At 41.4% G+C, this 15,774-nt stretch overlaps 1 protein-coding gene across 1 annotated transcript; it reads right to left on the bottom strand.

Annotated features, from left to right (window-relative positions):
• Nucleotides 1–12,255: 12,255 nt before the first annotated feature.
• On the bottom strand, nt 12,256–14,102 carry foxb2 (forkhead box B2). The gene has a single exon (XM_015972714.3). It carries the CDS (start codon nt 13,652–13,654, stop codon nt 12,701–12,703), a length of 954 nt encoding a protein of 317 aa, XP_015828200.3. The 5' UTR covers nt 13,655–14,102; the 3' UTR covers nt 12,256–12,700.
• Nucleotides 14,103–15,774: the final 1,672 nt, after the last annotated feature.

The following is a 15,774-nucleotide window of genomic DNA, read 5'->3' as shown; positions in this document are numbered from 1 at the left end:
CTCTCACACACACACACACACACACACACACACACACACAACTAATCTGATGTCAGACTGATTTTTCTCTAACAGAACCCATAACTGATGTTTTGAAACAGAAAAAGACAGTTAGACAGATAAAGTGTCGTGAAAAAATTGTCTCGTTAAAATTTTTTTCAAGTTTTGTTTTGTTTGTTTCACTTAAATGATCCAATATCAGCTAACAATGTCCCATATCAGACAGGAAGTACCTGAGTTAATGCAAATGGAGCTTTCAAATGATTTTTGTTTTAAATTATATTAAAATGTGTCTGTCTGGCCATGTGAAGTAGACCACATGTATTGAAAAGCAACACATCTAGTCCTGTCCTGAAGTCATTCAAGTGCAAGTAGGACTTGATGGAACCTTGAAATCATCTCTCTACCAGCAAATCCTGAAAGAAAATGTCTGATATTTGACCCAAAACAGGCCTTTGATGCTGGGAAAATACGATGTTTATTAAATCAATTAGATAATAAAATAAATAGACATTTTTGTATGTAAAAAGGAATACATGGCACATGAAAACCTACATTATTTGTACTCAGCATGGATGTAGTTTATTTCTGGGGAAGACAGGGGGACATGCCCCCCCCCCCCCCCCCCAACACACACACACACACACACACTTTTCCCAAAGTAAATTTTTGTCCCCTGCACTTTTTACCGGCCAAAAACAATATTACGCTAAATTACAGTAAACAGACACTGGTTGAGCACTAGGACCAAGAGGAAAATGTCTGCTTGTGTTGAAGCCTGTTTCCCATTAGAACCGTCCATAAGCTCATTTATTGGCTCTGCTGATACTTGCTAACATGTGATTGGACGTTCCTGCCACCCGTGTACTTGACAGTTCTGCATTCCTGACATTACATAAAAGAGCCTCTAGGCTGTAGTTTCATACATATGTTTTGTATACTTTATGTAAAGACCCCCCCTGGTCCTCATGTAAATAAAAGATTGTAAATTATATCCAATTAAAGTGTTTTTGACAATATAAAAAATCTAAAACAAGTCAGTTCAAATTAATTCTTATTAGTTTAAACTGACACATTTTTACTGTGGAAAAAACAGGCTTTTATTAATAATCTCACAAAGTTTAAATGATAATTAACATTTAGAATATTTTTTAATTATTAAATGTTGAAAAAACATTAAGGGAGGGCCATTTTTCTTAATAATTTGCATCATAATAATATTTTCTAATAAAGTCTAAATTGCAATGTTTTCTGACTTGGAGATTCTGCTTGTGTAGAACTTTCATCTCTTTAATCTGGTTGGTTGGAATCTATGGTGGCCTATTTAATCCACCAGAGGGCACAAGGGAATCAGATTAATGATGTTAGCACAGCTTTCCTTCAGTAAAACTTCACTAATAAAAAAGCTATGCATCTGAAGAATGACATCAAGGGATGAGAAAATGTAAAGATCATTTAAACGTTTGTCAAATTTGAGGAGAAAACAAACACACACATTCTTGTCTTGCATTCGTTGTGAGATCCGTCATTGACTTCTATTCATTTTCGTGACTGGATTGTGCCTCACCCTAACCCTGACCCTAACCATTACCAGTCTGCTCCTAACTTTAACTAAGATGTAATTCGTACCCTACCTCTAAAACTAACGAGTAGTGTACCATTACACTAGAGTGAGACAAAATGTCCTCACTTTGCAGGTGAAAAGTTTGTCATTGGTCCTCAGTTTGGTATATAGACAAGTACACACACACATGCATTGTTTTTCACTTATTTTTAATCACAACAATCAGATAAGATCGTTTTAATCTACCTAAAAACAGATGTGTGTGTGTGTGTGTGTGTGTGTGTGTGTGTGTGTATGTGTATGTGTGTGTGTGTGTGTGTGTGTGTGTGTGTGTGTGTGTGTGTGTGTGTGTGTGTGTGTGTGTGTGTGTGTGTGTGTGTGTGTGTGTGTGTGTGTGTGCGTGTGGACAAAAAATAATGAATATGATGAACACACTCGCTCCAGGACCTGGGATCATTCAGGTCTCTGAAGGCTTTTTGTGGTACTAAAGATCAACTTTATTACACTAATAAAAACTTAGAGTGCTCTTTCTAATGGAGAGATAAGTGATTAGGAGTCAGAGGAGGACCTTGTCTTTAGCTGCTGTCACTGCTCTAATTAACACTAACGAGAACACCGTATGCACTTTAGTCGGGAGTTAAGCTCCTCATTTTTGGAATCATTTGCAAGGTGTCTTTAGTTTGTTTGTTATGCCAGCTGTTAAGGAGAACAATTCTCTTTTTTTCCAGTCTAACTTCAGCTCTGATGATTCAATTGAGGCAGGCAGGTTCACATTGCAGCCCGATGATCATTTGTGGCCCTCGGTTGCATTTGTTGCACACTTGAATTTTGTCTCTCGAGAAAGATGTAGTAAGACTGGTGCTTTCAAATATTTTTATATTCAGAGATTTGTTTATTTAGACACTATGTTTAAGCAAAACAAAACAAAATTCCCTATAAAATAATTTTTGCCTGATTTATAATTACAAAAGGACTTTTTGAGGCCTGTGAAGACCTGTATTTCCTGACGATTTTGGCCCTCGTCTTGAAAAATTTGGACATCCCTGACATTTTAAAGCAGAGTTATACCAAAGCAGGAGTGAACAGGACTTCTCTTTTTAAATTACATGAATCTTGTTTCAGTCATTTGGAAGAGATTAACAGTCTAATATTGACCCTCGCAGTGGTGTATCTCCTTTTTTGTGAATTAACTCGGTAACATAAATAGTCACTTTATTTGAAGTGTCTCTGTGACCACAAACATTGTGATTGATGCATGTTTTCTCTGAGGGAAGCGGTAACTTTACCTTCCTTAACCAGCCACCTGAGGCAAAAAAGTCAGCTTTTAACCTTCTTCTATCCCTGTCAACTTTCCTCACACAAAATCTGCACCTGTTTTTCTTTCTTGCTAATTGAGTTCACTTCCTCTGTGTAGTTTACGTCTCACTCTCTTTGCGACTGTGTTGTGTTATGCTCTTGAGTAATTGTTGTTTAGTTTCTCTAATGTAAACATCTGCTGGACAGTGCTCCTATACTGGACTGCATAGACGACCCCACTGAGCTTCTGTTTGGGTGTTTTGTCTCCTGGATGGACCAGTTTCTGTCTGAGGGTGTTGGGTTTAAAGTTTACCGGGATGTTGTGTTTGGAGAAGATTCTTCTAAGTTTCTCTGCGACTCCTGCCACGTATGTGATGATGGTGCCTTTGTGTAAAGGGTGTTGTTGTTAGGTTGGTACCAGAGCTCTCATGTTTAGTGTTAAGTTCAGAGATCATGGAATGGGATCAAGAATTTTCTACTGACAGGAAAAATATCTCAGCTAACGTAGCTGTAAATCACAATGGATAAGTCTCTGTGGTTGCATTTATTTTACATTTATTTTACTACCTCTTACTAGAGCTGTCTTTAGTAGGCGCAAAATATATTTGGTTGTACACCTGTGCAATAGCAATAAATTATCTTAAATCTTAATTTCTGTTGAATGTACTTCCTGAATGAGTGACCTTTTCAGGCTAAAATAACAAAATGACAAATGCAGACAGAAGGACAACTGCTTTCTTCTTTTATAAGGCGTTGCATCACCACCTGGTATCAGAACAGGACTCAGTATTGGAAGATAATCAAAAATCAAACAACTTGGACTCGGATCAGGGGCAGAAATGTGGTTGTAACATCTCTAGATATAAGTCAGCTTTAAAAACTAAAACTATTATTTATGAACTAACATGAACACTAATGACACTAATTGATATATTTTTATTATGTTGTTTGAACCCAAGTTTCTCATTATCTGAATTTTCTAACTTGTTGGATTGCTCTATAAGTGCCCCCCTTTTTTTTTTTACTTTGAGCACCCGCCCCGTCAAAGGTCTCTGCACGGCCCTGCTTTGCGTACAAATGAAAAAATAAACAAACCGTTCATTCTGACTTAAACTCTTGTCAGATAGAGATGTGCAAAAATCATATTTATTCAATTGCCAGTCTTCACTCAAATTCTTCCAACATTGCTTCCATTCTTCTGCACTGTATTAACTGGCTTTCGAGGAGGAATACGTTTTAAAAGCCTGAGCAGGATGTTTGTTCAAAACCACTGAACACCTGTTAGAGTTTAAGAACTACTAAAAGACAGAACCTGTTGTGTAATCAAACATTTTAACACTATTTTCCCCCTTTATTTAAAAATGGTCAAAGAGACAATATACAGTTTTCATATACAGTGGCCATCCCTAGAAAATTGCTGGCCCCCGCAGCAAAACCCAGTGTTAATAAATCATATTAATGTTTACTCAAACCATTAATTGATCTTATTTATTCAAGACATAATTGTAAAACAAAAGAAAAATAATACAATTAATGAGAAAAGAAATAATCAGAATTTTAAAAATACACGTTTCTGCGGCTCAACATTGAAAAAAAGTTTTTATCTCTGTAGTTTTTTGTGAACCTAGCGACAAGTGAATTAAACTAAAAAATACATTTGAAAATAACATTTGAAATAACATTTGAAATAACTGAAATGTATTTTTCTGAAATGTTTGTGTTTGTAAAACTTAAGTAAATTTTTTGAATACGTTCTGTTTTTTAAATAAAAATGAATAAAGGAGCAATGCAATGCATCACCACAGGCCAGACTCTCCCACAGTTACCACAAGGACCAATTTGGTGTGCCAACCCAAAAATTTCTTTGGCCCCGTCTGGCCACCCCATCAAAATTTTCTGGAGGCGCCCCTTGAAATGTTGTTGAAAATGAATTAAATGATTTCCAGTTGTTTAAAAATATTGGCAGCTTTGTAACATATAACCATAAAAACCGGGTCTAAAATACACAAGAGCAGGTCTAAGAGTGTTTCTCAATGCCAAGGAACCTTGCCTTGATGTCTTGGTCTTGCCCTGGTTGCCTAGGAGATATGTCATCAGGCGTGTTCCAATGTTCATGTTCTACCAAGGTGTCTGTTCTCCATTTGTTAGCCGTTTAGCTAGCTGAGCAAGAATACATGGGAGGTGCCTTGTAGCCTGGCCTTGGTCAAAAGTTTCCCAGAATACAGCACGGTATTTTCAAAAAGATTGGGAGATCAGGAGCCGTCAACTATTACGGGGGCAAATTTCAAGTTTAAAAGTAAGTCAACTAATTGTAGCTATCAGGTTGATGTCTGAAATTTATTTTTTAAATCCAAAGCAGTTAGCTATGGTTGGTTAGTTGCTTTGTAGTTGCATCTTCGGTGGCTCGTAGGTAGCAACTTGCTTACATAATTAATTTTACCAATATTTACGCAATTGAAAAAATAAAAGGCCCGTTATATATTTATATTGAAACTTGTACGTATAAAATATAACGTTACCTCCTGTGTCACGTGATGCAAGTCCTTTCAATTTAACCGTTTTATTTGACCAAGGAAGGACAGTGTCCTCGTAAGCAAGGCGCCTGGCCTTCCAAGGCAATGTCTTGCGAGGCCAGGCACCTTGACATTAAGAAATACCCTAAGTCTCTGGGCGATGCCATATTAGATACTGTATTTACTTCTACAGGAGCCCGTGAGGACAAACTGCATTTTCTGATTTGTAACTAACGGTTACACAACTTTGGCCATTCATGAACGTTGTTGTTTAACACATTTGCCTTTTTGCTCATTGCCAGTGATGAAAGGGAGTCGGATTATTTTTTACCCTAATGGCCAACCATTGGTAAGGTCTTACTCAAACACAAAAATACTGCTTGCTTGCAAGGATTTAGGTGTGTACTACTGCCCCTATCGCCAGGAAACCTACACATGGTCACTTTAAAGTCATGATTAAAAAAACAACCAATCTTTGATTTTATTATGTTTTTATTCTGATGTCAATTTTTGCTATCATCAGAAATGTGCTGAGGACTGAATCTTTTAATAAAAATTCTAAGAAGAATAAATACCTTTACTGACATTTTTATTGTGCACAAATTTAACCTTAATGTTGTAGGGTGTGTTTGATGCTTTTCAGCAGTTGCAAATTCTAGAAATTATGCATAAAAACTGTTTACATAAAATGAGTGAAACACTGTAAAAGAAGATGATAATCGTTCTGCTGGGGGACTTTAATGCTCACGTGGGCAACGACAGAGAGACCTGGAGAGGTGTGGTTGAGAGGAACGGCCCCCCTGATCTGAATTCCAGTGGTGTTTTGTTATTTGATTTCTGTGCCAGTCATGGATTGTCCATAATGAACACCATTTTCAGACATAAAGGTGTCCATATGTGCTATTGGCACCAGGACACCTTAGGCCGCAGCTCGATGATCGACTTTGTTGTTGTTTCATCTGACCTGCGGCCGCATGTCTTGGACACTCGGGTGAAGAGAGGGGCGGAGCTGTCAACTGACCACTACCTGGTGGTGAGTTGGCTCAGATGGTGGGGGAGGATGCCGGTCACACCAGGCAGGCCCAAATGCATCGCGAGGGTCTGCTGGGAACGTCTGGCAGAGTCTCCGGTCAGAAGGAGCTTCAATTCCCACCTCCGACAGAACTTCCATAATTTTCCGGGGGAGGCGGGAGACATTGAGTCTGAATGGACCCGTTCCGCGCCTCCATTGTTGAGGTGGCTGACCAGAGCTGTGGTCGCAGGATCGTCGGTGCCTGTTGTGGTGGCAAGAAGAAGAAGAAAACATCATTTCTATAGCGCCTCTCAAGATAAATATCACGAGGCACTTCACAAAAACAAAAAACTGTAAAAATATAAAAAAGAATTTAGAAAATGGTTAAAAATATATTTAAAATGAGCGCAAAACAGACAATTGTGATTAAAAATATGTTAAAGAGAGAGAGTGAATAGGAAAGAGGGAAATCATTGGATCCTGAGGAAGGTGGAATAGGTGGGGAAAGCAGAATAAAGAGAGAGTGGTGAAGAAGATCATACAAAAGCCAGCTTGAACAAGTGAATTTTCAGCTGCTTTTTAAAGGAGTCCACTGAGTCCACTGATCTCAGGCTCAGGGTGGAGAGAGTTCCAGAGCCTGGGGGCCACAGCAGCAAATGATCTGTCACCTTTGGTCTTTAGCCTGGTGCTGCACAACCAGTAGGCTTTGATCACTGGACCTCAGGGACCTGCTGGGCGTGTAGGGACTGAGAAGAACACCAATGTAAGATGGTGCTTGTCCATGTAAGGCCCTATAGACCAGAACCAGGATCTTGAAATGAACCACCTCGGTAACCCCCCGAACTCGTTGGTGGACACCGGCAGTTAGGGATGCTGTCAAGCTGAAGAAAGGGTCCGATCAGGTCTTTCCCACCGACACGTCTTCCAGTGAGGACGCAGAGTCTGGGGACTTTGGGTTGGCCTCTCAAAGAGATTTGCACCAGAGATTTGAGAGGCCAACCCAAAGTCCCCAGACTCTGCTTCCTCACTGGAAGACGTGTCGGTGGGATTGAGGAGGTCTTGGAAGTATTCTGCCACCAATCCACAACGTCCTGAGTAGAGGTCAGCAGCACACCATCCTGTTGGTAGTGCACTGCTTTCCCACCTGAGGCGCCGGATGGTGGACCACAATCTCCTCGAAGCCGTAAACAAGTCTTGCTCCATGGTTTCAACAAACTCCTCCCATGCCCGGGTTTTTGCCTTGGCGACCACCCGAGCCACGTTCCGCTTGGACTGCCGGTACCCGTCAGCTGCCTCTGGAGTCCAGCAAGCCAAAAAGACCTGATAGGACTCTTTCTTCAGCTTGACAGCATCCCTAACCGCCAGTGTCCACCAGCGGGTTTGGGGGTTGCCATCACGACAGGCACCGACGATCCTGCGACCACAGCTCCGGTTGGCCACCTCAACAATTGAGGCACGGAAAAGGGTCCATTCAGACTCAATGTCCCCCGCCTCCCCCGGAATATTTTGGAAGCTCTGTCGGAGGTGGGAATTGAAGCTCCTTCTGCCAGACGTTCCCAGCAGACCCTCATGATACGTTTGGGCCTGCCTGGTCTGACCGCTCCGCCCCTCTCTTCCCCTGAGTGTCCAAGACATGCGGCCGCAGGTCAGATGAAACGACAACAAAGTCGATCATCGAGCTGCGGCCTAAGGTGTCCTGGTGACAAGAGCACATATGGACACCTTTATGTCTGAACGTGGTGTTCATTATGGACAATCCATGACTGGCACAGAAGTCCAATATCAAAACACCACTCAAATTCAGATCAGGGGGGCCGTTCCTCCCAACCTCACCTCTCCAGGTCTCACTGTCGTTGCCCACGTGAGCGTTAAAGTCCCCCAGCAGAACGAGGGAGTCACCGGAAGGAGTGCTTTCCAGCACCCCCTCCAAGGTCTCCAAAAAGGGTGGGTAGTCTGAACTGTAGTTTGGTGCATAAGCACAGACCACAGTCAGAACCCATCCCCCCACACGTAGGCGGAGGGAGGCTACCCTCTCATTCACTGGGGTAAACCCCAACGTACAGGCACCAAGATGGGAGGCAACTAGTATGCCCACCCCTGCTCGGCACCTCTCAGTGGGAGCAACTCCAGAGTGGTAGAAAGTCCAATCCCTCTCAAGGAAACTGGTTCCAGAGCCAGAGCCATGCGTTAAGGTGAGTCCGACTATATCTAGTCGGAACCTCGCAACCTCACACACCAACTCAGGCTCCTTCCCCACCAGAGAGGTGACATTCCATGTGCCAAGAGCCTGTATGTGTGTGTGTGTATTACAGCCTGTAAAATTCAAATCTCTGTTTTGACTTTGAGGTGGGAGTTTTAAAATTTCAACTTTCAATTGGACAGTGATACTTTCCTGTAGATCATTTCCATTTCACTTTCATCTGAATTACTGAGAGTACAAGCTCTCCCTCTCCCCCAAAGCACTTAACCTCTGATGAAACTGCTGTGGTCTGGTTTTTGGCTAATAAACTTTTTCTTTTTGGTCCAAAAAATACTCCTCAGAGAAAGTGAAGAAGTAAGTGAGGGGAAACGATGGGAAGGAGGCCAGAACAATTGAACGGCTGACCTGTTTTGATTGATAACAAAGAGTAATAATGGCTAATTAGGCGCTATAATTCAGGATAATAAAGATGGGCGGCAGCTGCGTCAGGGGACCTTACTCCGAGGACAGAGCAGAGACGAGACATTCAGCTACAAGGATGAATTCATTCTGACCCTGGATCAGTGAATCTTTGTGTAATTATTCTGAAGGAGGTACAAAAGGAGAAAGAACTGGACAAAGGTGGGGGGAGTAGAAACTTCCACAGAGGTGAAACAGACTGTAAGGTACTAAAGTTGTAAATTAAAACATTAAAAAAGGAGGAAAAGTAGTGTGACATCTTCTGTCTGTCTCCAGACCTGATTAAACTGTTAAACATCATAATTACACTGATCCAGGCGTCATGCAGCAACAGTCTGGGATAGGGTTAGACACGGATCGCGGCTGTGACACAAAGCACTTCATGTAATCAAATGTATTTGATATTTTTCTGGGTTAAATCTGCAACCTTTCAGCTGATCGCGGTCAGAGTGACTGAATAGAGATAACTGTATAAATAAATGAGCCCCCTATCTTGTTAATGACATAAAACATATTTAAAAAATTGTTAATTTTAATGTTCGATAGTTTTCAGGAGTTATATAAAATTCTAAAAAAAAAACTAGAGTTTACAGTGAAACTCTCTTTTTTCCTTCATGCAGTTAATGACAGCCACGCATTTGTTGCTAAACATTTGCTAAAGATATTGCAATTCAAGATTCAAAATACTAATAAAGAATATCTATAAATTCCTTTTTTAACTTTTCTTCTTTTCCTCCAAAATATGCAACACTCTTTTCTTTTTAATGTGTCTCACCAATAAACTTATGGGATCTTCTGATACCACGTACTGTATTTATTCATTTTTAATTCATCAGATAACTTCACAGTTTTCTTTGAGGTCAGGTTTAGAGCAGGTTTCCATCACCTTTTCATGCGTGCTTGTTTCATGAAAGCTCCTACAAGTGAGAAACCCTCATTTTTCTTTTAATAGTTTAGATTTTTCTCATTTTCATGTGATTAAATATTAATGTGACTGTTTAAGTTAACTACGTCGTTTCATCATTTAATAAAGTGGCATGATATTTTAAAGATCAGCCAGTGTGTGTGTGTGTGTGTGTGTGTGTGTGTGTGTGTGTGTGTGTGTGTGTGTGTGTGTGTGTGTGTGTGTGTGTGTGTGTGGCGCATCTTTGCTGATCATTAAGACAAACGCATGTAGAATTTGCCACCCTGGCCCCTTGGAAGGGCTGGATAATTACCACTAATGCACCATCATCTATGCACGACCGTCACATTACGCTTCGGAGGGCGGACAGTGAAACACCTCTGACATGAATGTTTTATTCATTCATAACCCTCTTACTCATTTTAAACTCCAATTTTGCACGATAAACTATTTTTTATGAGTTTGCTCATGCTCATTTTCAAATACGTGGAGATTGTTTCTTTCCTGAATATGGCAGGTTTCATTTTTGTTGGCATGAAATATTTTCTACAAAACTCAGAGCTGTATCAAGATGAGCATTTTCTAACTTTTGCACAGAAAACAAAGTTTTAGATGTTTGTGTTTGATGCCAGAATTTATGCTTTTATGATTTTTAGAATTGTTTTTATGTATGTTGTCACGGTGACCTTAGGTCTACCTCTTTGTTGATTTGCCAGAATTTCATAAGGACATAATATGTATTTATATCCCATAATTAAAAAAATAAACCCATAGAAGCTAAATAATTAGCCAACAAACATGTTTGTTGTGTAAACAGAAATGTTTGAAGTGAACTGCACTGTTCTTAATTGTTGTGTTTTGTTGTAAAATCATTTTACATATCTGAAACATAACTTGCTTTTACAACTAAAAGTTTTTTTTTTTTTTTTACTTTCTAGAAATATAAATTAACCAGAAGATGCAGCTCACACCCTAACCCTGATGATCCTCTGATTCCAGAGGCATCTGGTTCTGGTGCTGTAAAGACGGAGGATCATGGAGGGTCGTAATGGCTGCATTATTACTCCTCTTATCGCGTCTTAATTAGTGGCATTTAATTATGCACTAATGCAGTGAGGACTATTAAAGACACTGAGACCTGCTGATCGGGGAATTAGAGAAACACACACACACGTTAAAAACAGACACATTCTCTAACCTCAGTTCCCTTTAACTAGAAATTATAGAAACCCCACAGTGAGTGTGTGTGTGTGTGTGTGTGTGTGTGTGTGTGTGTGTGTGTGTGTGTGTGTGTGTGTGTGTTATATGAAACGTGAGTGATATGTTTAACAGAAAACCACATAAGTAGGAATTAAAGAGAAAATTGTAAGGAAAAGATGAGAGTAATCATTTTCTGTGTGTTTATCGTTAGCAATGACGTCCCAAATCTGCTCTGATTTTTCACTCCCCCGCTTCCCCTCCACTGGTGCATCTCAATTATTTGTTCAGAGGCTGGTGTGACAATAGTGTCGGCTGTGGGCGCCTTTGGGATGCTAAACAGAGGACAGGAGGTTAAATATAAGTCACTTTCAGTGGGATGAACCTGAGGCTTGGAGAGGAGAAGCTTCAAAGGTTCATTAAAACAGAGAAAACAAAAGAGCAAACTTGATCCGACTGCCCCTGTCTGCTTTTGAAGATGCAGAGCTGCAGTGCAGAGAGCCGATGGCTCCTCAAATCAATCATGATCTGAGATGCTGCACATCTGCACTTGCATGACTGAAATGACAGCTGTTTTATAAATATATATATAGAATATATATGGCTGCATTAGTATGTGATAGAATATAAATATATATATAGAAGACTAGGCGTTCAAATTTGATTTTCTGGTTCCTTGACAAACAGTTGTAAGTAGTTTAATGTTGAATTCATTAAAAAATTGTCAGTTCTTGATTAATTACTTATTTTCACCTGATTGTTTTATATCTATTATATGTTGAGAAATAAATAATTATAAAAAAGTCCAACTTATCTTCTGCAGAATAATGGATCAAATAGATAATCAATTTAGCAAAGTAGCTCTTGTGTTGTCACTTTTATTTGACAAAGTGATAATAACAAGTATTTAAGTATTTCAGAATAGTGGGTGAATTAGTTTTGCATGCAAATATCAGATTTGATTCTGCAGCAAATTTGATAACACAGTTATATGCACAGGACTCCCATAAGAATCTGATGGAAGTCCTGTAATTTCTTCTTTTAAAATGCAGTTTGAATAAATACCACGGCCAAATAAAGTTGATTTAAAATTCTTTATAAATATCTTCAGATAAATAGCATTATAATACAAGCATATGCAGAACACAAGAAACAGACAAAAAAGTGCAACAGTCCTAACTTATTATTTATTAAAAAACACAAAGGCATTGTTGTCTTTTGCTACCAAGTTTGCCATAAATCACAGGAAGAAAATAGAATAACAGCAAAAATAAATCAACATTTGTTAGTTATTTGGAAGAAATGTTTCCTCTAGTCAAAGCTGTCTTTGGCTTTAGCGCATCTACTTGTCTGATTATATTTGATAGTGCCATGTGTGGTAAACAAAATGTGCAAAGAAAAGAAATCATAACAGTACAATATATAAAGGTTTTTACATCTGTCTTGCAGCTGCTCCTAAACTGAACCGTCTCTGATAGATCCGTTCGGTTTACTTTTATTTTAATATAATGTTTCTTTTATTTTGGTAAAAGAAAATAACCCATCATTTACCCGGTTAGGACAGCAGGAGAGCCGGGTGTAGAGGGGTTCCTTTCCCCTCCATCAGATCGCTTTTCTCCATCAGGGAGGCCGGAGAGCAGAGGTGGGCCGAGCCGGTCTGCAGCCCCGTCAGACCGTGCACTTGGCCCAGGGATGGGGTTGGTTTGATTGGCACTGGTACTGCGGGCAGAGTTTGCCCGTTGGAGCTGTGGTAAAGGCCCTTTGCTGACACGCTGAAGGGCGCATACTCAGATGATGCTGCAGGGACTGGCACGGCGCTCATGGACTCTGACAGCATCCCGACGTGCGGCCACATCGAGCTGACCACACTGCTGAGCTGGGGGGGAACCGGGTAACCCAGGTGGTGCATGACCGAGGTGAGGGGAAGCCCGCTGGCCACCACGCCCTTGTAGTCTCGTCCTATAATGTTCTCGATGGCGAACGGGTGTTTAAACCCGCCAGGCTGTGCACAAGTAAGGCCCCCGTAACCCTGGAAAGCAGGGAGCCTGCTGGCTGGCGCGCCTGGGTGGTCGTGTTGACCGGATGTTGCGCCCAGCTTGCTGCCGGGGTGGTGGTGGTGATGGTGGAAGTAATGCATCATCGGTGAACTCTTGCAGGTCATGTGCTCAGCACGCAGAACCTTGAAGCGCTTCCGTCTCCTCAGAAAACTGCCGTTTTCGAACATGTCCCCGCAGTCCGGGTGCAGAGCCCAGAAGCTGCCTTTTCCGGGCTGATCGGGCCGCCGAGGGATCTTGATGAAGCAGTCGTTGAACGACAGGTTGTGCCGCAGGGAATTCTGCCACCTCTGCGTGTTCTCTCGGTAATACGGAAACCGGTCCATGATGAACTTGTAAATGTCACTCAGAGGCAGCATCTTGTCAGGCGAGTTCTGGATAGCCATCGCTGTCAGTGATATATAGGAATATGGAGGCTTCTGGTCGCTGTAGGAGTTTTTCCCGGGACGGGGCATGACTGTGACGATTTCTCTAAGTTTGTATTTGATCTGAGCTAAACTGTATTTTTACAATTCTAACGTGACGGTCTTCCCTTCAGTCTCCATCCGATTGATTTGTTCCAAACTTCTCAGCCATCAGATTAAAGGCCCGCCGCTGACAGGAAAGCTCCCCGACAGGCTCTTGCATCCAAATAAAGTTTCTCTGACAGCTTTTTGCCAAATGATGCTCTTTTGAAACTTGCGCGTAAAACTGTGTCCGTGCGTAAAAAGTTGAGATCCTTTGAGTTCCTTTTAGCTGTGGGCCGTTGGATTTGGCAGGTTTGCTTTGCTGTTTGTGTGTGATGTGGCTCCTCTCCTCTTATGCGGTGCTCCTACTCGCCGCGCACTGTTTTTGTGAGACCCCCGCAGGTCGTCGGCTCTGTTATCTATTATCCAGGGGACACGTCAGAAGAGAGCAGAGGGCTGCGTGAGTGTGTGTGTGACTCTGTGTGTTTGTGTGTGCTGCTAGTGGTGGTGGGGGGCATGAGGCAGAGACGAGATGGAGAAAGGGAATAAGAGGAGGAGCGATCCGTGGATGCGTTTGTCTCTAATCTGCTGTATGCCAATCACCGATTCGCGCGTAAAGCGCGCAGAAACACAGGAAAGCCACGGTGATGGATTTAAATTGCGTTTAAAGTGTCAACGCTTACAAGTATCCAAGTGAGTGCATTTCTATTTTACACTGACCTTTGGCCCTTCTTACCTCTAAACACAAGTTTGTGCCGCAGCTACAAGATGTAGCGTTGCGTTTAAGAGCGAATAAAGAGAATGTCACAAACTTTCCATAAAACACACTGATCCGAATGGATATTCTGCTCATTTCGCTTGTAACCAAAAACAAAAACCAAAAAACAATTAAATATATAAACACAGCCTCTTTTGTTAAATTTGCTCGATTGCACTTTCAGACTTCCTCAGCCATAAATCATGTCTTCCTTTTGCGCACAATAATCAGCGCGGCTTCTCCTCCGCTCCCAATTACACGAACGCGCTCGCACAGACTCACACAACAACACACTGAGCGTGAGCGGCACTGTTGTTGATTAATTGCTGAGAGGGGAGTCCGGCGGCTGTCTGTCTGTTCAAACACTCTCTGGTGGATCCTACAAGGCTGTAAACAAACTTCATCCCCTGCTCTGATTTCTGCACGGCGAGAACAGAAGCGCCCCCCCCCCCCCCCCTTTTTTTTTCTATTTTCTTCTGGCCAGGTGTCATGACTGGGTCCTTGACGGCTCCTGTCTTCCTCGGTGCCCCGGTGGGCCTTCGAATACATTACAATAATTAAGCCTTCCGTGATTTAGCCTCCTTGGAGAAAAGTCCAACAATGTAATTAAGGGCAAGCTCGCTGTATTGGGTATGAATATTCAAAACTGAGTCAATTAATTAGTCGGCGCATCTCTCCTGTAATGTCTCGGTCCTTAAAGCCCACTCAAAAGGTCAGTTGTGTCAAACGAGAGCATATTTTAAAAGGAATCACCTAATTGCAAGGGAAATTACCCTTTTTTTGCACCCCGTCAAACAGAAGATAAATAAATACATTTGTAGTATTCTGTCGTTTTTTGTGACTGTTTTGCACAAGTCTGAAAAATGAGACTTAAAACTCCTCCAAGGCCCTCGGAGGCCAACCCGAGTAAAAGCATCCCCTTAAAACGCGGGAAAGATCAATGTTAATTCTGTTTTCACAAAGGGGACCGTTAAGTAGACACTTTGGCTGATCTGCATAACAAAATTAATTAGGTAGTCCACGGCATCCTTTGCGTGCACCAAACTCCTGGACAAATAACTAGTTGTAAAGCACACCTTCTGGGCATGTGGAACATATGTTGGAATTATCCTTAATTGACTAATTACATAAATTACTCATTAAGTTTACAGCACATCAATTATAAAAGATGTATCAATTAATTTTGCATAAATTACAAGCGATAAGCTGCGCGAAGAGGGCGACGGAGGGAATGAGGATCGCCAGGAGGGGGTCTTATCCAAGGTGTGTGTGTGTGCGTGCAGGAAGGTGCGCGCATGAATGACGGTCGTCTGTTTGTTTCCAGTCTCTAATAATTATTTGCTCAGCTTAAGGGCAAAGATATTCTCTCTGT

This window comes from Nothobranchius furzeri, chromosome 17 (genome assembly GCF_043380555.1).
Source record: "Nothobranchius furzeri strain GRZ-AD chromosome 17, NfurGRZ-RIMD1, whole genome shotgun sequence".
Classification (NCBI taxonomy): Eukaryota; Metazoa; Chordata; class Actinopteri; order Cyprinodontiformes; family Nothobranchiidae; genus Nothobranchius; species Nothobranchius furzeri.
The sequence above is the reverse complement of the archived record's forward strand: the minus strand, read 5'-3'. Positions and strand labels throughout refer to the sequence as shown.